This window comes from Anguilla anguilla, chromosome 3, assembly GCF_013347855.1.
Source record: "Anguilla anguilla isolate fAngAng1 chromosome 3, fAngAng1.pri, whole genome shotgun sequence".
In the NCBI taxonomy this organism is placed as follows: domain Eukaryota; kingdom Metazoa; phylum Chordata; class Actinopteri; order Anguilliformes; family Anguillidae; genus Anguilla; species Anguilla anguilla.
The window spans coordinates 823,007-850,636 of NC_049203.1; the positions used below are offsets into that span (position 1 = coordinate 823,007).

A 27,630-nucleotide genomic window follows, 5' to 3' on the forward strand; every position below is an offset into this window, starting at 1 on the left:
CACTCTCACAAACATGCATACACACACGAACACACACACACACAATGCACAAAGAGCCATTGATTGGCATTGTCAAAGGCATCCGCAGCTGCGGCGATGATGAATTGCTGTGTGGCTAATTTAACATGTTAAAAAAATATACATCTTTGTCGGCCTCTGTGTTGTTCACGACTGTTGACGATGTTGACAAAATCATGTCTTGTCAGTATGCTTTGAAATAACGTGTACGTGTGAAAGACACAAAGTGCGAGTCTGCGTTTGCGCTGCCTCGCTTTCCAGAGATTCAATGTAAATGGTACGTTCTGCAAGGTGCAAAAAAAAAAAGAAAAAAAACATACCCAGTGAGGCGAGAACACACATATCTCGCATTCTGTTACACGTTTGTTAGCATTACACCGCCACGGCTGTCTTAATAGAGACGTGACAGAGATGTTCAGCCTGGCGCCCGCATGTTGAACAGCGGAAAACCTTTGTGACTGGATCTCTTGCTAGCGCATAATGCGAGCACCCGTGAGTCGCTGTCTCTCCAGAGAGTGGAGGTAGGGCTCGTGGACACGGTTCCTTAGTAGCCAAGGACATTAGCATTAACTGCGTGCTGAGCGCGAGACGCGGGATCTCGTGAAGAGCTCTGCTAATCCAGCAAGTCACTCGCTGTCAGGGCGGTATTGCACGCGCACACGGCGCCAGAAAGACGGCGGAACACAAATCACGGACAGACCTATGGTTGGAATTCGGTTATTTTTTTCTTCGCCAATGCAAAAGGAAATATGCAGCGAAGCTTCACCCTGCTCTGCACCAGCTTTTTGGGGGTGTGTTTAGGTTCAAGTTTTCCAAGTAATATAAATATTGGTAAGTAAAAACAAACGATAAACTAACACGACGAATTAAATGTAAAATGTTTTAAGCTCAGTTTTGTACGGAATGCCTAACGGGCAGTTCTTTGTTCAGTTTGAGCTCGTCTGCACACGACCCGTCTTCTGCTGTAAATCCTCACATAAGTACTATACTATTTTCCGTATAATGATGAGCGCTTAGAATATATGTTCAACGGATTTGGAAAGTTTTAATATTACTATTAATAGGCTATACAACTGTATTTATATGTTCTGATGTTATGACGGAAATGCGCGTTGCGTAAATTCGCACACTTACCCCAATAGTAACAGGTTACATTGCGAGTGGGCTAATGTTGGGTTTTTATTTTATTTTATTTGATGTACAGGTGGACTGTTCCCTACCGGCTCTCACGAATATGAGGTTTTTCGGTTTGCACTCTCGCACCACCAGGACATCCCCAAACTGGTACCCCAGGTGGATATGGTCAATATCACACAGAGCTTTGCAATGACATATGCGTGTAAGTAAACGGCGCCTTTATTCCCTTTTTGGAGAACAGACAACTGTTTCATACGTGTTCCCGTGTTTCACCGCTCCGAGGCAATCGGACAGGGCAGTACTGACCACATGTTGGTGATATTAAACATTTAATCTGTTGCTTATCCGCCCAAGTCCATAAAAGTGTCAGTTTACAGCAGCGAACACGACTCCTGGAAGAACTGGCGTTTTCGTACAGCTGTGGGCGTAAAATGCTTTGTTCTGCCGCCCACCTGACTCTCAGATGGATAAAATGTTATTTTAATGCAGAATCCACGAAGGTGGACAAACGGCATTTCACAAGCGAAACGAGCCAGTTCCCCCTCATTAGCCGTGTATTTAGAGCGCATTGTATTCACAGGTTCTCAAAAATAAGCGCGGTGTGTCCAGACCATGTCCCTTTTTACAGCAACGAAAAAACGTGTTTAACGTTATTTCTGTCGCTGGGCAGTGGTCGTGTCAATCAAGCTTTTCTGTCACAAGACAACTATTTATCAACTGGAACGCGCGAAAACCTTTTCTTACCTGCCTCGTATGTAGCCTACTTTGCTTTGGAGAGACCGCGCCGATGTACCTTTTTATTTGCATCTGATAGTAGCCAATTTATTTATATGTATTTCCACGGTAAATAAAATTTTATTACCGTGCTCTTGTTATATGTTATCACATACAACGTGAAAATCTCAGTCCCTGTTATTATCATTATTAGCTCATTTACTTCGTGGTCTGTTCACGACCATCGCCGTTAGATACTATATGTGTCAATAGGTAGAAAAAACGATATTTAAAAAAGAAATTAACTGGGGGACTTATTTTGCGCGTTGAGCTATTGCATGCGTCTAATTATGCCGCCATGTTAATTGCTTAATGGTAGAGTTTCGTGGCAAGCCCGGAGCAGTAAAGCACCTGGGGACGCATTATGTTTTACTGCGTATTAGGTAGACGAAGGATCAGTGGAAAGATGCTGCCGAAAGCCTTCGCGTCCTCCACTTGCCAATGAACGCATCAACAACAAAATCGACCATGTGTCTTTGTTTATTGGTGCTTTGATCGCTCCTAAATCACGCAGTTGCTGTACAGGACCGGTGTGGCACATTTGTATCCCCTGTAACTGCGTTAGACTATATATTTCACAGCTGTTACTGTCCCGAGTTATTTACGCTGGAGCAAACAAATCATTTAACAGAATTAGACAGCTGTTTAAAGTAGAATTTCCTAGAGCCAGCGCTCCAGCCGTTGCTCACAGGTGCTCGCGAATTCATGACCACCTCGTGCGTTCTGGCCCTCGATTACACAGAATAACTAAGTAGCAGCACCGCGCGTGGGTAGTGCGCGTGTACCTGTCGCGCGTACCATACTAGACCAACCGAATTCAGAAGCTTCGGCCTTCTCATAATTATGCAATGGCTAATTGCGACGGCAAGATCAGAAATCTGGCAACACATCAGAACTCCCTAATGGCGTGCAGATGTCAGTTGTAACACCTGTAATTGAGTTCCCTCGTGCTGCCAAGTCATATTTTCCACCAGACCCTCTCTGTCTCCACGGCGTTATCATTCAATTTGACTTTAATTGCGGAAGATTTCTGTGGAGTGTCGTTAGCTCTTCAGACGCTGCGTTCTTTATGCCGTATACAGCTTTGTTTGTGTGCGGATTCACGCCCTGCGTTCACCCTAGCTGGACTGAGGTATTGAAAGATACATCACGGCAGGACATACCCGTCCGCGTATTCCCAGGACACTTCGTATTTCCCATGCACACACTCTGAGAACAAATGCATCATATTAAATCCCCTGCGGATATTTCATTGACTGCAAGTTCTAGCTTTATATTGCCGGTTTAACGGGCAAATCTCTCTCTCTGAATATATATATATATATATATATATATATACATACACATACATACATACATACACACACACACACACACACTGTGTATTTGTATTCGTGTCAGGTGCCTGATAACTGGACAACACCTTGCAGGACGGTCTAATAAAACAGGGATAATTAAGTTTATGAAGACAAATCCTGTGTTGACAGCTGTATAATAATGCACCGTCGTTAAAAATTAACTGCAGTAGATTAAAATAAAATTATATCTCGTTGAGCTTTTTTTTTTTTTTTTTTTTTTTTTGCAGCCTCGTCTGGCTTCTAGTATGCTTGGTAGTTTAATACGTTTATAAACTTCGGAAGACTCAGAAGCGAGCAATGGAGAGAGAGTTGAGTGGTGACGTCACATTATTAGTGACGTGCGCGGTTGTGCCTTGATGCGTTCTCTCTCTTTGTATGGAGCGCGCGAGCACCCACTCTGGGTTCTACTGATTTCGTCGGTCCACCTCTATGTTGCTGCCCCGTAGCCTGGAAGAGACCGTGCCTCATAAATGTACCCGTGAATAACAGCAAAACTCGTGTTAAGTTCATCTAGTAAGATATTCAGTCTGCCACCAAGGATTCCGTTAAACCAGGCTTCCAGTAGGGATATGCTTAACCAGCTTAAGGTACAATCAGTAGGCCTAAATATGACCCTAAAATGAATGTTCCTGACCTACTTCCCTAAATGATAGCACGGATATTTCCACACGTAAAGGTTATAATTCAGGTCACAAACAGTGTTACACGATCAGCACGCTACACTGGAGGGGTATTTTTATTTAGGGTGATAATAGGCGTTAATGCAGTATGGCGCTGTGCTGACTGATTTTAGCGGTGTGGTTATGCGGAGTGGTCCAGCAGGGACTGTGTCACACTGTGATGCTGCAGGGTGATAATGACAATGCTGCTGCTGTGTGGTTTTGTAAAGTGGGGGTGTCAGGCTTCAGGCCTGGGGGGGCAGGGTGTCTGCTGGTTTTTGAAGTGTTTCAGCACTTAAGTGATTCATTTAAGTCATTAATTGGCATTAAAGAGTCTACATGGCTTGTTTCCAAGGCTAAGATTGATGGCTAATTGAAAGGAAACCAGAACAACCAGATTTAACCAGGACTGGAATTAAACCTGCAGACACTGCGGCCCTCCAGAACTGGAGTTAAACCTGCAGACCCTCCAGGACTGGAGTTAAACTTGCAGCTGTCCAGGACATGGACTTTGACTCCCTTGTTTTAGGGTGCGAAGGTGCCGTCACATGACATGTTCATGTTCAAATGGAATCAGTTCTGCAGCTCATTTCTGGCCTGTGCTGTAAAGCATTAATTCCACTTGGCTGTATTTAGGCCTGAGGGCAGAACTGGTCTGCATGCAACTGGTAATGCCTGTGGGGCAGAACTGGTCTGCATGCAACTGGTAATGCCTGTGGGGCAGAACTGCTCTGCATGCGACTGGTAATGCCTGTGGGGCAGAACTGCTCTGCATGCGACTGGTAATGCCTGGAAGTCCTCTATCTAGCTGTTTATTGGTCTGTTTCACATATTTCCTTACGGACAAAAAGCAGGCAGTGAGGTGTAAGGGTTTTTTGTGTTTTTGCTGTTAGTGATGTCTTTTTTTTACAAGTATGATTTTAAAAATCTGTTATTGGTTTAGTGTCTCAGGGTCTGTGCTGCTGCTGTAACTCAGTTGGGTGTTAAACTTGTAGAAGAATTTTGTATTTTTGCTTTTCCCATCAAATGACTTGTTCAAAAATGCCACAGTGGTGTGACCCCAGGTGTAATTTTATTCAGTGTGGCAGTGCCAAAGCTTTGGTCTTTACATGTTAGTGCTGGCTATCCTTTCTCTAAGTATAATCGTTTCCGTCGGAACAGTTTGGCAAAGCACTCCTGTGTTCATTTCATTCATGACACATCAGGAATGACGGCTACACAGTTCATCTGCCACCTCCGTATCCTCTTCAGTGGAACATCCATTAAAACAATCATGATACTAACACAACATGATCTGTGAATTTAATTAGTTCACCCCTTTGCACTAGCCATGATAACATCGAGTGTTTTGGGAACCAGATCATAAATATTCAGCAGGCGGAGTGGCTCTGATGTCCGTATTTATGTCACATCCAAATCACAGCGAATGTGTGTTGTGTGACTCTGTCGTGAGGACATAATTCTGCCAGAAGCTACAGGACCCGATTCTGGATCGCCTCTGACTAAGCTCTGAGCTCACTGGCCCTTGTGTTTTCACAACGAGCTGACAAACAAGCGGAGTCTCGTTAATTTCAGAGAAACAGACGTAGCAGCCAGTTCACGGGACTCAGAATCTCTTACGGGGCCCGAAAATCCAGACGAGGCAGCGGGCGTTTTGGGCGCAGGGGTTCTGGCGCCGCGGGGAGCCGCGCAGCGAGACGCTCGGTGTGTTCGCCCGCTCGGTGTGTTTGCCCGCTCGGCGTGAGCGCCCGCTCGGTGTGAGCGCCCGCCCTTCCCCCGGCCCGTCTCCGTTCGAGCGGGGCGAAGGTGTGACAGGACAGGAAACGAGCGCGAAACGAGCTCCCTCCGGAGGAGCGTCTCTCTGCGCACCCGTAACCAGGCGCGTTGTCACGGGGAACAGAGCAGATTCCGGTTCTGTGGGCGGCCGAGCTGACTCCCGTCGCGGCCTTCCAGGATTTGTTCTAGAAGGACGACTCGTTCCCGAATTCCATCATGCTCCTCGGTGTCCGTTTGGTCAGGGCGGGATCCAGCATCCCCCTCCGTCAGGATCTGGGTCCGTTTGGTCAGGGCGGGATCCAGCATCCCCCTCCGTCAGGATCCCGTTTGGTCAGGGCGGGATCCAGCATCCCCCTCCGTCAGGATCTGGGTCCGTTTGGTCAGCGCGGGATCCAGCATCCCCCTCCGTCAGGATCTGGGAATTCCATGGGAATTCCATGGGAATCACGGCTCCTGCAGGAAGCTCCAGGAAATGATTACTGACGTGATTATTATGATATTTTCTGGCGGTAAAGCGTCACATGTCCCCGGTTTGTTCTTTATTTTCTGAGCGTGTTTCAGATGAAGGTCGCCCAGAGGACAGAGAAGGAGTGGTTCTTTCTGTGGGTTAAATGTTCTGCTCACACACCCTGTACCCACACAGACATACCCAACAGCTGAGTGTGTGGCGTCATGATGTCATTGCAAGCTGCGATTACCGCACTTCTAATTATTACATGACTGGCCAGGCGCTGTCTTAATGCTTGCAGAAGAGAGGGGAGTTTCTCTGTGCATTATTGAAGATGTTGATTTAACAGTGTTACATGGAACTTTTCCACACTCCCCCTGTTTAGCTAATAACCATCTAGAGGCCATTTAGACAAGAGCGTGTTTCACATATATTTGTATCTGAGTGGGCAGAAGAATAACGTGCCATAGAACAGATTTTTGGAAGCATGGTCTAATTTGTCTTTGTACAGGGTGGGGGTGGGGTTGGAGATGGGAGTCGGTGGGGTGGGGGGGGGGGGTGGACATGTGTATCCGTGGTAACCGCCTTCGCTTTGTGACATCAGGGGGAGGCTTGGCATCTCATTATACATCTGAATGCACAGCAAGAGGCTTTCAGGAGGTACCCACAGCGGTCACGTGTACAGAACCCCCCCCATCCTTACACCCCCCCCCCCCCCCCCCCCCCCCCCCACCACATCGGAATCACTTACAGGGAAATAAAAACAATAGAGCCTGCAGCTATTTTGCCAATGCTAATATTATCTGCTGAAACAGATATGCAGTTACATGATTCATGAGTTCATATCTCCCACGCATAAATGCATGAATATACAGTATCTACACACACACATACACACACACATCACACACAAGAGCATACATATTCAAAAACACACAAGTACACATCCGTACACAGTAACAGGTGCACGCACTGATAGGCTCTGGTTCTGGTTTGGGGAGCAGTGAATACGCTCTGCGGGGCAAAGTGAAATGCTCTGGTTCTGGTCTGTTTCAGGTTCTGGTTCTGGTTCTGGGGCAGTGAAAGGCTCTGGTTCTGGTCTGTTTCAGGTATTGGTTCTGGTTCTGGGGCAGTGAAAGGCTCTGATTCTGGTTCTGGAGCAGGGAAAGGCACTGGGTCTGTTTCTGATTCTGTTTCTGGTTCTAGTTCTGAGGCAGTGAATGCGCTCAGCCCTGAAAGGCTGTGAATGGCGGCGCTTGTGTCGCTGGGGGGTGAAAGGAGTCAGCTGGGTCCGGCTTGGCGGGGGCTTCCTCTGCACCCCTGCGGCTCTCTGCCACCTGCCGGGCCCCGTCATTCTTCTGGGGGGGCACGGGGGGGGGGGGGGGGGGGGGGGGGTCAGGGGGCACTGGGGGGGGGGGAGGCATGCAAACCTCTGAAAGATGAAGGGCTCAGGCTGGAAGCTGCTAAACGGAGAAAATAAAAGGATGAAGGATTTTCTCGCCGCTACCCGTCGAGTTGTAAATCCTAAGACCCGCTTTATTCATAATCAACATTCGCACGGCGGCGTGTCTTTATCTGAGCATGCCCAGTGCGCGCAGCCGCGGCTCGCTGTGAAAGGGCGTCGGCGTGTTTTTTGCGTGTTTGTGCGCGCGGGTCCCCGAGCTCGGGATTAGCAGTTAAACAGAGAAGCCGCTGGAGACCTTATGCAAATAAGAATATTAGTCACAATGCCCTTCAGTGCAGAAATTACATTACCATAATCTGCCATTGAGTGCAATTACAATGCAGACAGGAAACATAAAAGTGTCTCTATCAGAGCAGGAGAGCGGGGCTCTTTCCAACCCGCCCCCCTGTATGGCTCCGCCCCCCCCCGTACAGCTCCGCCCCCCTGTACGGCCCCGCCCCCCCTGTACAGCTCCGCCCCCCTGTACGGCTCCGCCCCCCCTGTACGGCCCCGCCCCCCTGTACAGCTCCGCCCCCCTGTACGGCTCCGCCCCCCTGTACAGCTCTGCCCCCCTGTATGGCTCCGCCCCCCTGTACAGCTCCGCCCCCCTGTACGGCTCCGCCCCCCCTGTACAGCTCCGCCCCCCCGTACAGCTCCGCCCCCCCTGTACAGCTCCGCCCCCCTGTACAGCTCCGCCCCCCTGTACGGCTCCGCCCCCCCTGTACGGCCCCGCCCCCCTGTACGGCTCCGCCCCCCTGTACAGCTCCGCCCCCCTGTACGGCTCCGCCTCTGTTCATGGGCTGAGTTTACATTCTGACTGTTTGACAGCGACGCGCTCTTTATCTGTAAAAAGCAAATTGAGGGATTACTGAGGTGCAGAAGGAGTCGTGGCGCCGTTTCCCGCTGCCTGTGTCAGAGCGAAGCAAAGCTCAGCCTGTGTCAGAGCTCAGCCACTGCCTGTGTCAGAGTGAAGCACAGCTCAGCCACTGCCTGTGTCAGAGTGAAGCACAGCTCAGCCGCTGCCTGTGTCAGAGTGAAGCACAGCTCAGCTGCTGCCTGTGTCAGAGCGAAGCAGAGCTCAGCCTGTGTCAGAGCTCAGCCACTGCCTGTGTCAGAGTGAAGCCACTGCCTGTGTCAGAGTGAAGCAGAGCTCAGCCGCTGCCTGTGCCAGAGCGAAGCAGAGCGAAGCAGAGCTCAGCCTGTGTCAGAGCTCAGCCGCTGCCTGTGTCAGAGTGAAGCACAGCTCAGCCTGTGTCAGAGCGAAGCACAGCTCAGCCTGTGTCAGAGCGAAGCACAGCTCAGCCTGTGTTAGAGCGAAGCACAGCTCAGCCTGTGTCAGAGTGAAGCACAGCTCAGCCGCTTGCTGGTTGCTGTTGGAAATGGGAGGCTTGGGGGATGTGGGGGGGGGTGAGGGGAGAGGGGGTACTGCTGGGTGTTTTTGCTTGGTGTACCGTAATGTGAGGAAACGGACCAATCCCAGCACTCAAACTGCATTATATGCACTGCATTATCAGACTGCATTAGCCCTGATAACGGCCACGATTAGCGCCAGGATTTATGCTCCAGAGACACATTTAGACACAAGTTAAACACCAGAGCAAAATGCATACCACACACACACACACACACACACACACACACACTCACACACACACACACACACACACACACTCACACACACACACTCACACACACACACACACACACACACACACACACACACACACTCACACACACACCCACTCACACACACACACACACTCACACACACTCACACACACACACACACACTCACACACACTCACACACACTCACACACACACCCACACACACACACACACATGCATGCTCACACACACACACGCACACTCATACACACACGCATGCTCATATACACACCCACACACACACACACACACACACAATCACAAGCACCAATCCACTAAATTGAAGTCAGAATGGCTTCTTTGTCATGCCTGTGAAATGCGAGTTTCGGGTCGAGGAGATTCCATCCGCAGCCGCAAATGAGGCAATGCATGCGCTGCAGAAGCGCATTAAACGCTGGGTCAGACAGAGCTGCAGAAGCGCATTAAACGCTGGGTCAGACAGCGCTGCAGAAGCGCATTAAACACTGGGTCAGACAGCGCTGCAGAAGCGCATTAAACGCTGGGTCAGACAGCGCTGCAGAAGCGCATTAAACGCTGGGTCAGACAGTGCTGCAGAAGCGCATTAAACGCTGGGTCAGACAGCGCTGCAGAAGCGCATTAAACGCTGGGTCAGACAGCGCTGCAGAAGCGCATTAAACGCTGGGTCAGACAGAGCTGCAGAAGCGCATTAAACGCTGGGTCAGACAGCGCTGCAGACAGGCCCTGGCAGCCGCGCAGCTGCTTGACTGATTGGTTTGCCAGCGACGCTTCATCGGAAGCATGTAATCTATTATTTATCGTATCATAACTCAACTCATTACTCTGTGGAATTGGTGGGTATAAATATTTATTATTGACTGTGGGAAGGCAGTTTGTGTAAAGAATGGCTTAAAGCAGGTGGGGACTGTCAGTGTTCAGCTGCAGGCAGACAGGAGCTCTCCCAGGCGGCAGAGGCTCATTCTGCAGCTCCATTGATAACAGAGCAGCAGTGCTGGGCTGGGCTGGGCAGGGAGTGCAGTACTGGGGCTGGGGGGGGGGGGGGGGCTGGCAGGGAGTACAGTACTGGGGCTGGGGGGGGGGAGGTGGGGGGGGCCTGGCAGGGAGTACTGTACTGGGGCTGGGGGGGGGCAGGGGTGCTGGGGAGTAGACAGAGGGACAGATTGACGGATGAACTGAGGGACAGACTGATGGACAGATGGACAGAGGGGCGCTGTAACAGAACAGGAGACCCCCAGTCCTCTCTGGTGAAGTCTCCTGAGGTGTGGGGGCTGGCTCTGTGCTCTGTGGAGGGCGGGGGGCACACATCCCTGGGGAGTTCAGAGAGGAGGGAGGTGGGTGTGTTGCTACAGTGATGAAGCGTATCTCAGTACAGCATTGTGAGTTGGTGTGGGCCTGTCTAAGTACAGTGAGGAACTGAGATGTAGGGCTCTGCTCAAAATATTTACACAGCAATACATCATAGCTTAGCTCTTGGCGATCCACGTATTAATTTCTGTAGCCATATGTTTCTGCTTTTAAAAAATTCATTTCTGTGAAACATGCACATTTGTATTATCAGTAAGGTACTGTTCTAAATGCAGATATTTAAATGTAAAGCCGTTATTTTGGTACATTTTTGTTTTTTGGTAAAAACAGGAGTGGGGCAGAAGTTCTGCCATCAAACAGGCAACCGGGCCTGCATGCCCCTCTGCATCCTGGGCTCATAGGATCCCATGCATATCACGACATGCACTGCATCGAATGCCCAGTATCAGGACATGCACTGTATCGAATGCCCAGTATCAGGACATGCACTGTATCGAATGCCCAGTATCACGACATGCACTGTATCGAATGCCCAGTATCAGGACATGCACTGTATCGAATGCCCAGTATCAGGACATGCACTGTATAAACATCCCCATCTCATGACATGTTATTGTCTTGAGACCCCAGTATCACTGTGACCCCCACGTCAGGATACAAACAGTATTGAGACCTCTGTATCAAGATAGGTTCTGTATCACAACACCCATGTCAAGATACACACTGTATCACAACCGCCCATATTGGGATTTGTACACTATCATGACGCACCCGAGAATACCCAGTCCTTGTGGGCAGGTCTTGGCTCTTGACTTTAATTTGATCATTTTTCTCAGCTTGTATTTGCTTGTTTTTCTTGATTAAAAATCAAACCCTTAATTAATTAGCAGAATGATTCAAACCGGTTGGCAGCTGATTCCTGTTCCTCTCATTATCAGCCGTTCCTTTGGACAGAATTACTTTACTTTCACGTCAAAACGTGACACGGTGTTTGCGGCGATCTGACCGCTGACTTCCTGTTTCCTGTTTCCTCTCAGTCATGATGTGCCGTGATTTAGAGATCAGTCTGCATGCTTCTAACACGCATGAACCGTGTACCCCTGCTCTGAATGGGGCTCGTCTGCTAGCCTCTTTCTCCTTCAGAGTTGGTTTGATATGCTGTTAAACCACACTTTATATCTTTAAATGAAATCATTGTGCCTGTAATAATTATGTTATTTTCCTAAACAGAACTGAGTGTGAATATTTAAACAGGCAACCTGATCTGACAACAAATAAATCTACCAAATTCTACATTACATAATCCCCGCCCACAACTAAAGGTCACCCCAAATTGGGCTGCACACAGATGAAGATTTGGAAGTAAATGCCAGGGTGATAATTCTGAACAGTGCTGAGAGACAGGGATTTGTACACCAACGTGTCGACATTATTGACACACTTGTAAATCAAACAGAACCAACAGTGAACCTGCTCAGGTAAAATCTGCACCTGTTCTCTAAGTAGCTCTCCAGCTCTTGTGGTCTTAATCATGCTGTGAGATATTGGGAGTGTGTCCTGTTGTTGTCGGCTATTGTTAGGTGGTGTGGGTGTGTCTTGCTATTGTGAGGTATCGTGTGTGGGTGTCTTGTTATTGTGGGGTATCGTGTGTGGGTGTCTTGTCATTGTGAGGTATCGTGTGTGGGTGTGGCTTGTTATTGTGATATACTTTGAGGTGGTGGCAGATTGTCTTGCCAATCGAAGTGTGAGGTGGTACTAGGACCTGTCTCTCTTCCTGACCACGGCCATGTTTTAATGCGTATGTGGGCGTGGTCTATGAGCTGCAAGTCCACTGGCTGGAAGGACTGCTTTCTCTGCAGTCTCAGGCTATGGGAGCAGCAGTAGGTGCCTGTAGAGGACGTTACCGTGTGAAGAAAGAGATGCTGTATTTCCCTCTTAAGTCATCAGTCAGACCGCTCTACACTGGCCAGAGGCCGTTCCCACCGGATCCAGCAGAGCATCGGCACTCTGTAATTCTTCTTCGGACCAGATTCCCATGGGATTTCTAAGTTAAAGGTCTAAGTGAACCGTTTGTCAGGTGATTAATAAACTAGCAACAACAGTTAGAAATAGAGCCATTCTCTCTCTCACACTGTCTCCTTTTGCTCTCTCTCGCTTTCTCTCTGTCTCTCTCTTTTGCTCTCTCTCTCTATCTCTGTCGTTCTCTCTCCATGTGTGAGAATGTGCCTGTGTCCTTAAAGACTAGACTGTCCCCAAACATTAATTCCCAAGCTACCCAAGTCCTCTTTGAATTTCTTTTTCAAAAATTGTTTTTCAAGACATTTTTGGCCACCCTTCTCATTTATTACATTACATTACAGGCATTTAGCTGACGCTCTTATCCAGAGTGACACAACCTTTTACAATCAGCCAGGCAGTGCAGGACACACTGAGAATAGCGCAGGAACAGCCAGACCACAGGCTCTCAGACACACTGAGAACAGCGCAGAAACAGCCAGACCACTGGCACACTGAGAACAGTGCAGGAACAGCCAGATCACAGGCTCTCAGACACACTGAGAACAGCGCAGAACAGCCAGATCACAGGCTCACAGACACACTGAGAACAGCGCAGAACAGCCAGACCACAGGCACACTGAGAACAGCACAGGAACAGCCAGATCACAGGCTCTCAGATACACTGAGAACAGTGCAGGAATAGCCAGACCACAGGCACACTGAGAACAGCGCAGAACAGCCAGATCACAGGCTCTAAGACAGGGAGTCTCACACTGACAGGTCATATTAGCCGCCCGCATCATCTAATCAGATTCCTCACAGTTTAATTTGCTCTAATGAAAATGAGTTTCCAGCCTGTCTAAAACCCATCGCCTCGCCTGTCCTACTTTCATATGTAGGGCATACAAGGATCGCCACGTTTTTTTCTCTTCTGAAAGACATCGGGACGTTCGTCTCGCAAAACGCTTCTGTGGTTTTCTTTCCTCTTTTAGCGCAAATGTGCCCGGTGCATTCTGGGAAAGGAGGCAGATGTTCCTTCTCTTATGTTGTCCTGGCTGTTTTCAGAGCGGGGGTTTCGCGCCCTGCTCTCAGCACCTGGGCATTACTGAGCGCATATGGGCAGAGAAAGTTCCGGCTCATTACCGCCTACAGGCTCCACTTTCCCGGCTCCGCTCCGAGACTCGGGCGGGGCTCGGAACACGGGTCCAGCCGCCGTGTTGCCGCGGACAGCAGGGAGCGCCGCGGCCCGCAGCCGGAGGGCCTGGCCGTCTCAATTAGCGGGTTAATTAGCCGTTAACGGCGCTGTGCGGTGTTTCAGCGAGGGGACGGTCCGCGGTCTGCTTCACCTTCCAGTGAAGCAACATCTGCTCCCGCTGTCCCCGAAGACCCTGGACCTGGCTCGTTTCCAGTGGAAACGTGCGGTAATGTGCGCTAACGTGCGCTAACGTGCGGTAATGTGCGCTAATGTGCACTAACATGTGCGGTAATGTGCGCTAACGTGCGCTAACATGTGCTAACGTGCGGTAACATGTGCGGTAATGTGCGGTAATGTGCGCTAATGTGCGCTAACGTGCGGTAATGTGCGGTAATGTGCGCTAATGTGCGCTAACGTGCGCTAACATGTGCTAACGTGCGCGCTAATGCGCGTATCACAGGCTGCTGTGATGCCAGGCCTGCAGGACCAAGCGCTCGGTCTCAGTGTTTATCCACTGAGCGGCCACAGCGCTCCAACAGGCTGCACCTCCGACACGCATCACTTCCATACACGTCACCTCTGACACGCGTGTCATCTGACAGGCCACACCTCCGCAATTACTGTGCGGTCGGTGAGCCCAGCCTGCGGCGGGCCACTGAAGCTGCTCAGAGTAGCGTCTGCACGGAGGGAGGAGGGGGAATAAGCACTGGTTTATTGCCCCCCCTCGTGACCACATATCCCCCTCAGGCCCACGCCCCGGGGGCAGAAACCGAGCCGGAGCACCCATGCGGAAGACTCATACGATTCCCCCCCAACCCTCAGCGTCTGCCTGCCCTCTCTCCACAGGCCGAGCGGCTCGAGCTCTCTGCTGCCATCTACAGCCTGCAGGGTGGCACTGCGGCGAGGGCCAGCTGCAGTCCCCAGGGCACTGGTTTAAACCTCTAAGCCTCTTAAAAAGAGAAGGTGCTCTCAAACAGGCCCTGTGTTCCCGGCTCTCATCGATGCTAATGAACTGTGGCAGGTAACTTGTTAGCGCTAATGGTTCGCTATCCCAGAACACGGTCAGGAGCCAAGGGCATGGGAGCTCTGTTTACCCCTCAGGGGTGTGGCCTACCTGATACTGCTGCAGGGCTGGGTCTGTAATGCTGCTTACCTCCTCTCTCTGTGCCCGTGGGGAGTGCATGACCCCCGACCCCTGAGGCTCAGCGCTGATTGGTTCCTGCCTCTGGCCGGGCAGATTCCTTCAGGGACCCTGTAGGAAATGAGCAGCATTATTGTTAATAATTGCTGCCATTGTGTAAAGAGGCACTATTGACAATAACGGAAGGAAGGTTTTTATTGGAGAAAAAGCAAACATGTGAACACAAAATGGATCCTGACCTGGGAAACTATATTTACACTAAAACTATATACTATTCTATAGGCAGGGCTGGCAGCTGGCAGAAACAGTCTCTGTGGTCGTTTAGGACCATAACCATCCGTTTGGGCCACATGACTCTGCACTTTAATGGTGCAGTACTCACTGGGGTGAATAGCGCTTTCAATGCTATTGGTCTTGTGACAGTTCCACTGTCCGCAATCAGCAACACATTCCCCCTCTCCCCCCCGGTCCATGATTACTTCCCTCTGGTCCGAGAGCGGTTGCCCCCGGTTACTTGTTTAGGGCCTCTGAAACCCTGGACCCGCCTCTGTCTATAGGAGCTGATCTGATAGGGCGGCCTGTTTAATAAACTGGGCAGCTGCATGTGACTGGTGTAGGGGAATTACGCAGGATTAACTCTGCTGTTCCTGGCACACGGTGAGCCGTGAAGTTTGACGCGGCGCTCGGTGTGAATTAAAGAAGCTCAGCTGAGTGTTTAAAGCTTCTGACTGAAATCTAATTCTTACAGTCTGTGGGACGTCTTTACCTCGTCACGGTCTCTGGATACGTGCAGCACACGGACCCCAACGCCCTGCAGGGTTTGGGCTGGAGCTGGGGACAGGGAGACCAAACTTTAGATCAAACACAACGGATGCCTGTGTTATAGATTATTATAAATGACTGGCACACCAGAACGTCATTCCCCACTTCCTCCAGTGGTCAGGCTTGGATCGGACAGAAACCTCGAGCAGCAGCTGCAGATTCAGGCTGTTGCGTCGTCTCATCGTCTGCCCAGGTCTCTGTGTGAAAAACAGAGATGCACTACAGCAGGGCATGAGTGAACAGCAGGGGATGAGTGAACAGCAGGGGATGAGTGAACAGCAGGGCATGAGTGAACAGCAGGGGATGAGTGAACAGCAGGGGATGAGTGAACAGCAGGGCATGAGTGAACAGCAGGGGATGAGTGAACAGCAGGGCATGAGTGAACAGCAGGGGATGAGTGAACAGCAGGGGATGAGTGAACAGCAGGGCATGAGTGAACAGCAGGGCATGAGTGAACAGCAGGGCATGAGTGAACAGCAGGGGATGAGTAAAAAGCAAGGGATGAGTGAACAGCAGGGGATGAGTGAACAGCAGGGTGGATGTGAGGGGAGACAGGGCGGGGGTGGGGGTCATGCAAGGTGGATGTTGGGGGGGGGGGGGGCAGGGCGGGGGTGGGGGGCGCGTTTAGATGCAGCTCATGCTCGGACCCCGTTCCCCTGTGCAGAGGCTCCAGCCGGCCCTGGTCCTCCATATCTCCTCCTCCTGGTGAAAATCATTCTGTGATTTACTGGGAGGGCTGTTTATATGCTTAGAAGGCTACTCTATAATACTAGAAAATACAACCTTTGGGGGAAAATGGAAAAAGAATAAAAAGGGATTCCAAGGGGAGCGACATAAAACGCAGTGTCAGAGTAAAGTGCGTTTTACTGCGCAGGCGGCCTAATTCATCCTCCCTCTGCCCAAAGTCCATAAAGAAGACCTCTAAATATTCACAATACAGCGCTCAGATGGGGAAACACAGCTTGCATAGTGTTGAGTGTGTGCGGATCTGACATGGTATAGTGCACTAGGAGCACATATATATATATATATATATATAAATACATATACATATATATATATACCATTATAATATTTATGTTATAATAATTATTATAACAAATGTAGAATTTTAATCATTATAATTAGTTCTATGTTACAGCATAATCTTGTTTCAGTTAAAACACCTGTCAAATTGGAAGGCTATCACAAATCCATTTCAGACCCAAAAACAGCCTTGCCTTCTGTGAAATGTTTTGTGAAAGTAAGTGGAGTAAGCCCAGAGGCAGAGGGGGGTGGAGTAAGCCCAGAGGCAGAGGGGGGTGGAGTAAGCCCAGAGGCAGAGGGGGTGGAGTACGCCCAGAGGGAGAGGAGGGTGGAGTAAGCCCAGAGGCAGAGGGGGGTGGAGTAAGCCCAGAGGCAGAGGGAGGTGGAGTAAGCCCAGAGGCAGAGGAGGGTGGAATAAGCCCAGAGTTAGAGGGGGGTGGAGTAAACCCAGAGGCAGAGGGGGGTGGAGTAAGCCCAGAGTTAGAGGGGGGTGGAGTAAGCCCAGAGGCAGAGGGAGGTGGAGTAAGCCCAGAGGCAGAGGGGGGTGGAGTAAGCCCAGAGGCAGAGGGGGGTGGAGTAAGCCCAGAGGCAGAGGGGGGTGGAGTACGCCCAGAGGCAGAGGGGGGTGGAGTAAGCCCAGAGGCAGAGGGAGGTGGAGTAAGCCCAGAGGCAGAGGGGATTACAGAGCGGTCCTCTGTGGTCCGCAGAAGGGAGGCTGCAGGCTGGGCGGTTTATGAAGTCACTACGGAGCACCGCTTCATTTAGATTTAGATGGAGGTGAATATTTATTCTCTGGCAGTGCAGCATTGGGCTGATTTTGCACTGAGACCGCTGGCCTGGCTGCAGGGCAGTGTGTGATTTTACTGGATTTATTTATGACAAGTGTGTGTGTGTGTGTGTGTGTGTGTGTAGTGTGTGTGTGTGTGTGTGTGTGAGATACATCCACTGCTCAATAACAGGATGGAACAGGAGCAGGATAGATTGGGTGCTGGGCGTGCGAGCAGAGAGCCTGCAGGCAGCACAGTGGAGAGAGAGAGCTGCTGTAATGTCTGAGGAGCAGGTGCTGCTTCTCACCTTGAATCAGTGAACCAGCTGCGGAGCGACGAGGGAAGATTCAGATATGCAGCTGATTTAGGGGCCTAATGTTACACAGAGTGTCATATGCTTCCAATATAATCTTAATATTTAATATTAAGAAAATTAGATGAGAAATTGTGTGCCGGGGATATTTCTGGGTGTATACAGACGTTAGATTGGTGGGTTCTGCAGGGTGTGTGGAGACGTTAGATTGGTGGGTTCTGCAGGGTGTGTGCAGACGTTAGATTGGTGGGTTCTGCAGGGTGTATACAGTACAGACGTTAGATTGGTGGGTTCTGCAGGGTGTGTGCAGACGTTAGATTGGTGGGTTCTGCAGGGTGTGTGGAGACGTTAGATTGGTGGGTTCTGCAGGGTGTGTGCAGACGTTAGATTGGTGGGTTCTGCAGGGCGTGTGCAGACGTTAGATTGGTGGGTTCTGCAGGGTGTGTGGAGACGTTAGATTGGTGGGTTCTGCAGGGTGTATACAGTACAGACGTTAGATTGGTGGGTTCTGCAGGGTGTGTGCAGACGTTAGATTGGTGGGTTCTGCAGGGTGTGTGCAGACGTTAGATTGGTGGGTTCTGCAGGGCGTGTGCAGACGTTAGATTGGTGGGTTCTGCAGGGCGTGTGCAGACGTTAGATTGGTGGGTTCTGCAGGGCGTGTGTAGACGTTAGATTGGTGAGTTCTGCAGGGCGTGTGCAGACATTAGATTCGTGGGTTCAGACACGGTCACTGCTGCCCACTGTCTCTGCAGGAGTACCTGCTAGCACATGTCCACACACGATCAGTAACGCATGTGCCAACACACACACGTACACACACACACGCGCATGCGCACACACACAAGCACACAAACAAGAACACACAAATGTACACACACACACGCGCATGCGCACACACACAAGCACACAAACAAACAAACACACACACAGTCTGAGCCATCATTTCTTCCAGTTGCTGTTGTCCAAATGTTTCGACTCCCCACAGAGCAGCAGGGAGAAAGTGTGTGTGTGTGTGTGTGTGTGTGTGTGTACGGTAAGACCCCACAGAGCAGCTGGGTTTGTGTGTGTTTGTGTGTGTGTGTGTGTGTGTGTGTGAGTGTGTGTGCAGGCTAATAATAACAGTATAATGGCCCTGCAGGCAGAGGAACTACTGCTCCACTGAACAAGGTAACCTGATTTTACCTCATTTGGCTGCTCCATTAAGAATGACTATATATAATCATAACCATTATAATTTATTACAAATTACCACTTATTTATGGCTGACCTAGAACTGTCCAATCAGGTTTGGGGGATCTCAGCGGAGATTAGTGTTTACCGCTTCAGAACCCACCGATTCCAGGGAACAGCACGTCCCGCACTGGACAACCCGAGTCACGTAGGGCTCTGTGGAGAAATGGACTTATTTTATCCCTGGGACAGGTAGCCCTCCAGGGACGTGCGGGGGACTCGGGGTGGGGGCGGGGGGTGGGGGGCGGGGGGTGGGGGGGTGGGGGGGTGGGGGGTGTCCCGAGAGGGAGTGGAGCGCACTGGGACTGTCGGGCCAGCGTTCAATTCCACGCTCTGCACAAATCGGCACAGCGCGCAAAACACCATCTGGGGTCCCCCCGAAATCCCCAGGGCCCTCGCTAAAGCACCGGGGGGAACAGCGGGCCGCCGGGGGGAACAGCGGGCCACCGCTGAGCGGGACGGAGACCCGCGCGGGCCGCGTGCGGTTTTCAGCGCGAGCAATGCTTCGTCCTCCTCGGGCCCGTCCGGGAGAACGGCCCTTCTGTACACAGCGGGCTGCTCACACTGACCTCTCACCAGGGAGAAGCGTCTCTAAGGCAGGACGAAGGGAGAGGGAGGACAAACTGTGAGTCGTGCTGAGTAGCAGTTGTGTTGAGTTGTGTTTGTGTTGAGTAGCCATTGAGTAGCAGTTGTGTTGAGTAGTGGTTATGTTGAGTTCTGTTGAGTAGTGGTTATATTGAGTAGCATTTGTGTTGAGTAGTGGTTATGCTGAGTTGTGCTGAGTAGTGGTTATACTGAGTAGAAGTTGTGCTGAGTAGCGGTTGTGTTGAGTACCAATCATGTTGAGTCTGCATAATAACGCAGATGGTCTTGAGGCCATCTGAGACAGGCAGGCAGCTGTCCTCAGCATTCCCGGCATCCTGTTAGTGCTAGCACTGCTCGTTTAGCATTCCCGCCATCCTGTTAGTGCTAGCGCTGCTCGTTTAGCATTCCCGCCATCCTGTTAGTGCTAGCACTGCTCGTTTAGCATTCCCGCCATCCTGTTAGTGCTAGCACTGCTCGTTTAGCATTCCCGCCATCCTGTTAGTGCTAGCGCTGCTCGTTTAGCTTTCCCGCCCTCCTGTTAGTGCTAGCATCGCTTGTTTAGCTTTCCCGCAATCCCGTCTGATCTTGTGCTGCTTGTTTAGCTTTCCCACTGTAATGCGCTGCTGGTTTGAGGTGGCAGGGCTAAGCAGGAGGAGGGAAAGCTGCCAAAACAGACAGCTGCTGCCGGGTGCTTACCGCCACGCGGGGTCAAGGGGGGGGGGGGGGGGGGGGTCGGTCAGAGGCCCCTTCCGTCTGACCCCCCCCATCACTAACCGCTCGGCAAAATGAAAACCTCCACAGGCCGCCGTCCTGCTCCTGTCACAGCCAGCTGTCGGGACGGGCCTGAGGACAGCGGGAGTCGCTCCGCTTTGGGCAGCCGCGCGGGGGGGGGGGGGGGGGGAAGGGGGGCTGCTCTGCTCGCCTCCGACCTTAGCTTCCTGTACAGAGCAAAGAGAGCACCTGACAGCCAACCGCTGTGACACTTCTAACGCTAATACAAACACTACCGTCTTCACTGGAAACTTCAGTAGAGTTTTACATTCAGGCAGTGGTTACCTGTGCCCCCTTACCTGTGCCTAAAAACACAACTGACTGAATAATCTGCCCTTTACCCAGCCCCAGCAGAGCTGCTCACAGGAGGAGGCGTGGCCTAATCAGCCATGTCCTCCAGAGTGGCCACAGCACTCTCCACCCTGTCGGGGGGCGGAGTCCAGTCTGAGGGCAGATTTCACATGGATGTGAAGCACAGAACTCAGAGGCTCAGAGACACGGGTTCGCCCTGCCCAGCATTGTCTGTGCCCTGCTCCCGGCACTGAGCCACGCTGCGCCACGCTTCCCTCCAGACCCCGAGCCCAAGGCTGGGAACAGACTGTAATTTCAATCTGTTTAGTAAATCCGCGGAAAAACGCGGGACCCGCGGCAGACCAGGCAGAAACCCGCCGAGGCCGGCCAGGGCAAGAGACACGACCTGACAACAAAGCTACGGGGAGGGGCTAAAATAAAATGAGTGAAACTAAACAGATGGTAGACATTTTGGCTCAACAGGAAACTGCGACAAGGTTGGCCTGTGAACCAGAGAATTAGTGTTGCACCGTGCAGAGAGAGAGAGAGAGACAGAGAGAGATGGAGAGAGAGAGAGAGACTGAGAGAGAGGGAGAGAGACAGAGAGAGAGAGCGACTGAGAGAGAGGGAGAGAGACAGAGAGATTTTGAGTGGAGTGTCGCTGAAATGTCAGTGAGACTCTGGAGCCTGGTTTAACCTCCTCTCCTCTGAGACTGCCCCCCCCCCCCCATACAGCAGCACATTAATGCCACTTTCACAAAGACTTGCACTGCATTTATGTCTGAATTGATGTCTCTGTGCTCGGCTTCTCCTGCCTGCCCAGGGTAACACCAGCACTCATCATTCTAACCAATGAAATTGCTGGATATCATTTTTAATGATACTACCTGTGATTGTCTGTCTGTCCCCTGTGTATTCAGTCTTGTTCATTCTTTTTCACGCTTTGAGGGGCAGCATTGCATTATGGGCCCTGAATTCTGTGAGCTGCTGAATGTATGACTGTTGGACAGGTTCTGCACTCATTGTAGTCAAACTGCTGTTTCCAACAATTGTTGCCCACACTGGAAGACCATTAGAGGTTATACCACAGAGGAAGAAATCTTACGATGACATATACCATAGAAGAAAAAAGCTTACGATGCCATATACCATAGAGGAAGAAAGCTTACAATGCCATATACCATAAAGGAAGAAAGCTTACAATGTCATATACCATAGAGGAAGAAAGCTTAAGATGCCATATACCACAGAGGAAGAAAGCTTACAATGCCATATACCATAGAGGAAGAAAGCTTACGATGCCATATACCACAGAGGAAGAAAGCTTACGGTGTCATATACCACAGAGGAAGAAAGCTTATGATGCCATATACCACAGAGGAAGAAAGCTTACGATACCATATACCATAGAGGAAGAAAGCTTACAATGCCATATACCATAGAGGAAGAAAGCTTACAATGCCATATACCATAGAGGAAGAAAGCTTACGATGCCATATACCACAGAGGAAGAAAGCTTACGATGCCATATACCATAGAAGAAGAAAGCTTACGATGCCATATACTGTGCAGGAAATAGCCTCACAGCAGCCATTCACAATGACCAGTGCGTAACCCTGGAGTCCATCCCAGACAGAGCGGTGCTAAAAACAGATCAGCTCCAGCAGCGAGGCTGCGTCGCTGTGCACCGGGTCGCTGCATGGCGCATTCCGCCATTCGGATCCTCAAAGCGCCATCTGGCCGAACGTGGCAAACCTGGTTATCAACCGTTTGGGATGTTTCATTCTCTGTATTTCTATTTTTAACGTGCATGGGATGGAGAAATGAAATCACGTTATATAATACACCGATGCTCTTTATCGGAACAAACACATGCTTTTTGGTAGTCTCCTCTGCATAAAGCCAGCTGGAATTATGTAACTCTTTTGAACATATTAATCACTGCAAGTCCTAGTTTTTCCCACTAGGACTATGGAAATCATTGGATCAGTGCAAGAATTAATGAATAACTCACCACTAAGCAGCTTCAGCAAGACAAACTCAAATTATTTCATCAATCATCAAAGCAATAAAATATCTGTGAATTATAGTGGCTGGTTAGCAGCTCAAAATCCAGCTAATGTATGCTAGCGCACAGGCTGAGGTATGCTAGCTCACAAGCCAAGGTATGCTAGCTCACAGGCTGAGTTATGCTAGCTCACGGGCTGAGGTATGCTAGCCCACAGGCTGAGGAGAGAGACAGAGAGAGACAGACAGAAAGGTTTGTGAGCAGTTCCTTAATTTTTTAACCAGACGTGAGGAACGTCTTCAGGGTCTTGTTAACATCCTGTGCTTTTCTCCCTTCCCTTTCAGTTTGCTCCCAGTTCTCTAAGGGAGTGTACGCCATCATCGGGCTGTACGACAGGAAGACGGTCAACATGCTGATGTCGTTCTGCGGGGCGCTGCACGTGTGCTTCGTCACGCCCAGCTTCCCCATCGAGACGTCCAATCAGTTCGTCATCCAGCTGCGCCCCGAGCTGCAGGACGCCCTGGTGGGCGTCATCGAGTACTACAAGTGGACCAAGTTCGTCTACATCTACAGCTCCGACTCAGGTGAGAGACATTGCACCAGCTTGCTTAGTGTCACCACCCATCATGTCCAAGTTTTAAAGGAGTAAAGGTAGCAAAGACTTTGAAAAGAGCCGAACATTCAGCTCGTGTCAAAGCAGTCGCCCACTCCGTGTCGGAGTGCAGGCCGGGAGGGGCAGCGCACCTGTCAGGCAGGTAGGGGACAGCGCACCTGTCAGCGCCAGGTGTGCGTTTCCCATCCTCTCCACGGCCGGCTGACCTCAGCCTTCCCATAAGGCCATCTGGCACAGGTACAGTGCGTGACAGAGCGTGACACACAGTGACAAGTGCCGAGGCTTCTGGGAGCGCGGACGATCCGACAGCCAGCCGCTCGCTCGCCCCCGCTCTCTGCAAACACCCGGACATCCCTCTCTGTGGACTGAGTTATTCAGATCGGTGATTGATAGAGCGGGACTGACGCATCATTGCTGTATTTATCTCCCTAAATCTACTCTGTGCCCTGCCGGGGACTTCAGGTCATTAGCTCTCCCGCCCCCCCCCAATGGAAAAGCCCCCTCCTTCAGCAGCTCTATCGCATGCCTCCTGTTGCCTGGATACCACACTGCAGTGTATCTGGATTATTTTAACCCGCTAAACATCATCCTGGTGTGTGTGTGAGTGTTTGCACAAATGCTCACATACATGCACTCAGACACACGCACGCACACAGGCACACGCACGCACACACACACACACCTGTGGCAGATTTACATGAATAACAATTATGACAGAAGCCCTCACAAATCGTTATGCTCCAACAGAGTGTTCTGGGTGGGAAAAATATGGGGAATTAGTGTTAGTCCGTCCGTGCCAATGCATGCTGGGAAACACAGATCTTCTGGCAGCTGCCATCTTACATAAACCCTCAGCGGTGTCTCATACTGTACTTTCAGTTCTACAATAGCGCTGTGAAACAGTCATAACTCGACTATTATAAAAAAACTATTTTTGAATGCAAAAGATGCCTGGTTTTGGAACTTGTAAACGGGATATTGAATGTTATTATTCATCTGACGCTGGCAGCACCACAGGAATATCGTGTTAGTCACTAATATAGTTATAATTACTCCAGACTCACTGTGCTACTGGTGGCATAAGTCTGAGTCGTCATGGTGACAGGCATTATGGATGTGCTGGATGAGGCTGGTACGGAGACTGTAAATATGATGTAATGTACGGAGCCGATAACATGCGTGCTGTGCTTGTGACTGCGGTGTAAGTCAGCGTAAGCTTCATGACAGGGATGTGACTGGCCACTGTGTCAGGGAGAGTAAATGCCATTGTTTATTTTTAGAGATATTTTTCCCTCCCAGGTTTCCCCATTATGCCTCAGTCTCTTCTCACACATTTATCCCTTCTTTATATTCCTCACTTGTTGATACATCGTTAGGTTCTGATCATTTTTACGAGTACTTTGTGTGTGAAAATGGTGCTTATGTACAGGAAATAAAAGAGTGTGATGTGGTTTGGGTGTGCTTCTGCTTGTTGCATAATTGATGCATAATTCATGTTTTAATAACACAAGGTCAGTTTTAACAATAGTGGGAGCCACTCTTGTTGAATACAAAACAAATTATGGAATTCATCTCTGCGAAAACAAGCTGAAATCTGTCTGGGCTATCGGAGAATATCGCCCTGGAAACGACAGGATGTCGGAGTTATTCACACCGAATCCACCCAGGGGCCCGCAGAGGAGTGTTTACAACCAACCATTCATTTTATTTCATTTTACTTCTTAATATTTGTTCTTTGACGCTCTGACCATGACTTAAAGATAATTATTGAGCTTCTGTGGCATTACTGACCCATAAAAGACGAGAATCTAAGTGATATAATCCATTTGTGACCACGTTTCATTCCGGGTTTGAACAGCCAGTGCAGGAATCAGCCTCATGTCTCTTCAGAGAGAGTTTTCATTTTGTGGAATAGAAGGTGTGGAGATTCGGCCTGTGATCATGTCATCATGAGCAGCCAGTTTAAAGTGTACCTCTGCCCTTCCTGTCTGAAGGTATTCCGTACTCAGCTCGTATGTTCAGACAGTTCAGTTGTAGATGTGTGAACTAAAACCGTCCAGTAAACCTGAGAGCTTTTACCTGGGGGGTACAGCTCTTCTCCTGGGGGGTACAGCTCTTCTCCTGGGGGGTACAGCTCTTCTCCGTTATTTTTACTCTTTCACCCTGACCTCCAGCAAACATCAACCAAATGGCTGAGCAGAACTGGCACTTTAGTGCATTAGCAACAGCAGAACTTTAGCATTTACATTTGGCTAAAAACGAGCCAATCAGCTCCGCTTGCTGGAATTACTGCTTGGGCCTCCCTGTTCACCCAGCCACGGGGGGTGTCTCTGCCCGAAATACTGCCGCCTCATCAGTCTCCCGCTTTATTTACCCACATTTCACAGACTGAGCCTCGTTTGTTTTTCCTGTCCGATGCTCTTAATGCACCCTGGCCCACGGTGAGATGCTCAGCCCTGCTTCCTGAGCGCTGCTGAGTCAGGTCTCAGTGCAGACAGCCAGTTACAGTATACTCTGTGTGAAACGCACACACTTCACTGTGGGAATTAAACTCAGTGTGGAAACGCCGGTGTTCAGCTGAAGTGAGCCACCAAGGTAAGGCATTAAGCAGCCTCTGCTGCAGTCATTAAGACCTCTGCAGCTTCCAGGCTGGGCCTGTGCTCATTTATCTAGCGAGCGAGATGTTGCACAGGCCAGCTGGGTGGTTCTGTGTCAGGTGTACAGACCATAGGGAACTACAGTACAATGGGCCTGATACAGGGTTAAAATATACAGAGACACAGACTCACAGGTGAGGCACCAAGGTTCCTGGTGCTCGATACAGTATAGGGTCTGACCTTGGGTTAACCTGAACCTTCTGTAGTACAGAAGCACACAGTCGGGTCCACGCCACACACACAAAATGGCCGCCCGTGTTTGCGCCCTGGAGTTGACTGTTGGAGCTTTCGTAGCGCAGTGCATTAACACTTTGAGGTGCGTGTGACTTTCCTCCTCATGTAAAAATAGTTCTTTAGCGTTATGAAGTCTCACCTTGTCTACCGAGCCAGCAGAAAAGCTCAGATAATCATTTTGACAGCGAAAGAAAAACGAGATTCAGCAGAACTGGTGATAAAAACCTGCCTGAGGCAAACAGCAGGACTCAGAGACTTCAGAATGAGGTGGGGGGGGGGGGGGGGGGGGGGGGGCATTAAAGGTGGAGAAACCACCCTGCACACTCTACCCTCACAGAGAGAGAGCGCTCTCCACCCACTGCACCCTCACAGAGATAAACCACCCTGTAGACACTAAACCCTCACAGAGAGAAACCACCCTGCACACTCTACCCTCACAGAGAGAAACCACCTTGCACACACTAAACCCTCACAGAGAGAAACCACCCTGCACACACTCTACCCTCACAGAGAGAAACCACCCTGCACACACTAAACCCTGACAGAGAGAAACCACCCTGCACACACTAAACCCTGACAGAGAGAAACCACCCTGCACACACTACCCTCACAGAGAGAAACCACCCTGCACACACTAAACCCTGACAGAGAGAAACCACCCTGCACACACTAAACCCTGACAGAGAGAAACCACCCTGCACACTCTACCCTCACAGAGAGAAACCACCCTGCACACACTAAACCCTGACAGAGAGAAACCACCCTGCACACACTAAACCCTGACAGAGAGAAACCACCCTGCACACACTACCCTCACAGAGAGAAACCACCCTGCACACACTAAACCCTGACAGAGAGAAACCACCCTGCACACACTAAACCCTGACAGAGAGAAACCACCCTGCACACTCTACCCTCACAGAGAGAAACCACCCTGCACACACTAAACCCTTGTGGGGGCTGCAGGGGTCATGGGCCCAAAGCTCCTGACACGCCTTTCCTGAGTGTGGGATAATCTCTGATGAACTCACCACAGATGATTAGTTTTTGCATGCATTCCTCCTCTCCTCCCTGCCCTCCTCTTTCACTGACCGTCATCCCCTCTTCCCCCCCGCAGGGCTGACGGTGATGCAGAAGGTTCTGGACTCAGCGGCAGAGAAGAACTGGCTGGTGACCTCGGTGAACCTGGAGACCATGACGGAGGCCGCCTTCATGAAGGTCTTCCAGGACCTGGACAAGAAGAAGGAGGGCCAGATCGTCATCGACTGCGAGGTGGAGAAGCTAGCCTCCATCCTCAGAACGGTACGGTACCGCTCACCTCCACCCATCTGAGCCCCAGGAACAAGAGAGGGAGAGGGGGAGAAGAGACAGAGAAAGAGGGGAGAGGGAGAGAGAGGGGGGAGGGAGAGGGAGG

At 50.4% G+C, this 27,630-nt stretch overlaps 1 protein-coding gene across 6 annotated transcripts in view; it reads left to right on the forward strand.

The window, feature by feature from the left end:
* Positions 1–328: 328 nt before the first annotated feature.
* gria1a (glutamate receptor, ionotropic, AMPA 1a) overlaps positions 329–27,630 on the forward strand; it is a 71,144-nt gene continuing 43,842 nt past the window's right edge. For 2 of the 6 annotated variants that reach the window (XM_035410566.1, XM_035410570.1), the window contains exons 1-4: positions 329–849; positions 1,223–1,357; positions 23,057–23,296; positions 27,334–27,518. In XM_035410566.1, the coding sequence (XP_035266457.1) occupies positions 768–849; positions 1,223–1,357; positions 23,057–23,296; positions 27,334–27,518 (642 nt within the window). In that variant the 5' untranslated portion in view covers positions 329–767. The remainder of the gene's footprint in view (positions 850–1,222; positions 1,358–23,056; positions 23,297–27,333; positions 27,519–27,630) is intronic. The other 4 variants (XM_035410567.1, XM_035410569.1, XM_035410565.1 and 1 more) reach the window with 2 other exon arrangements.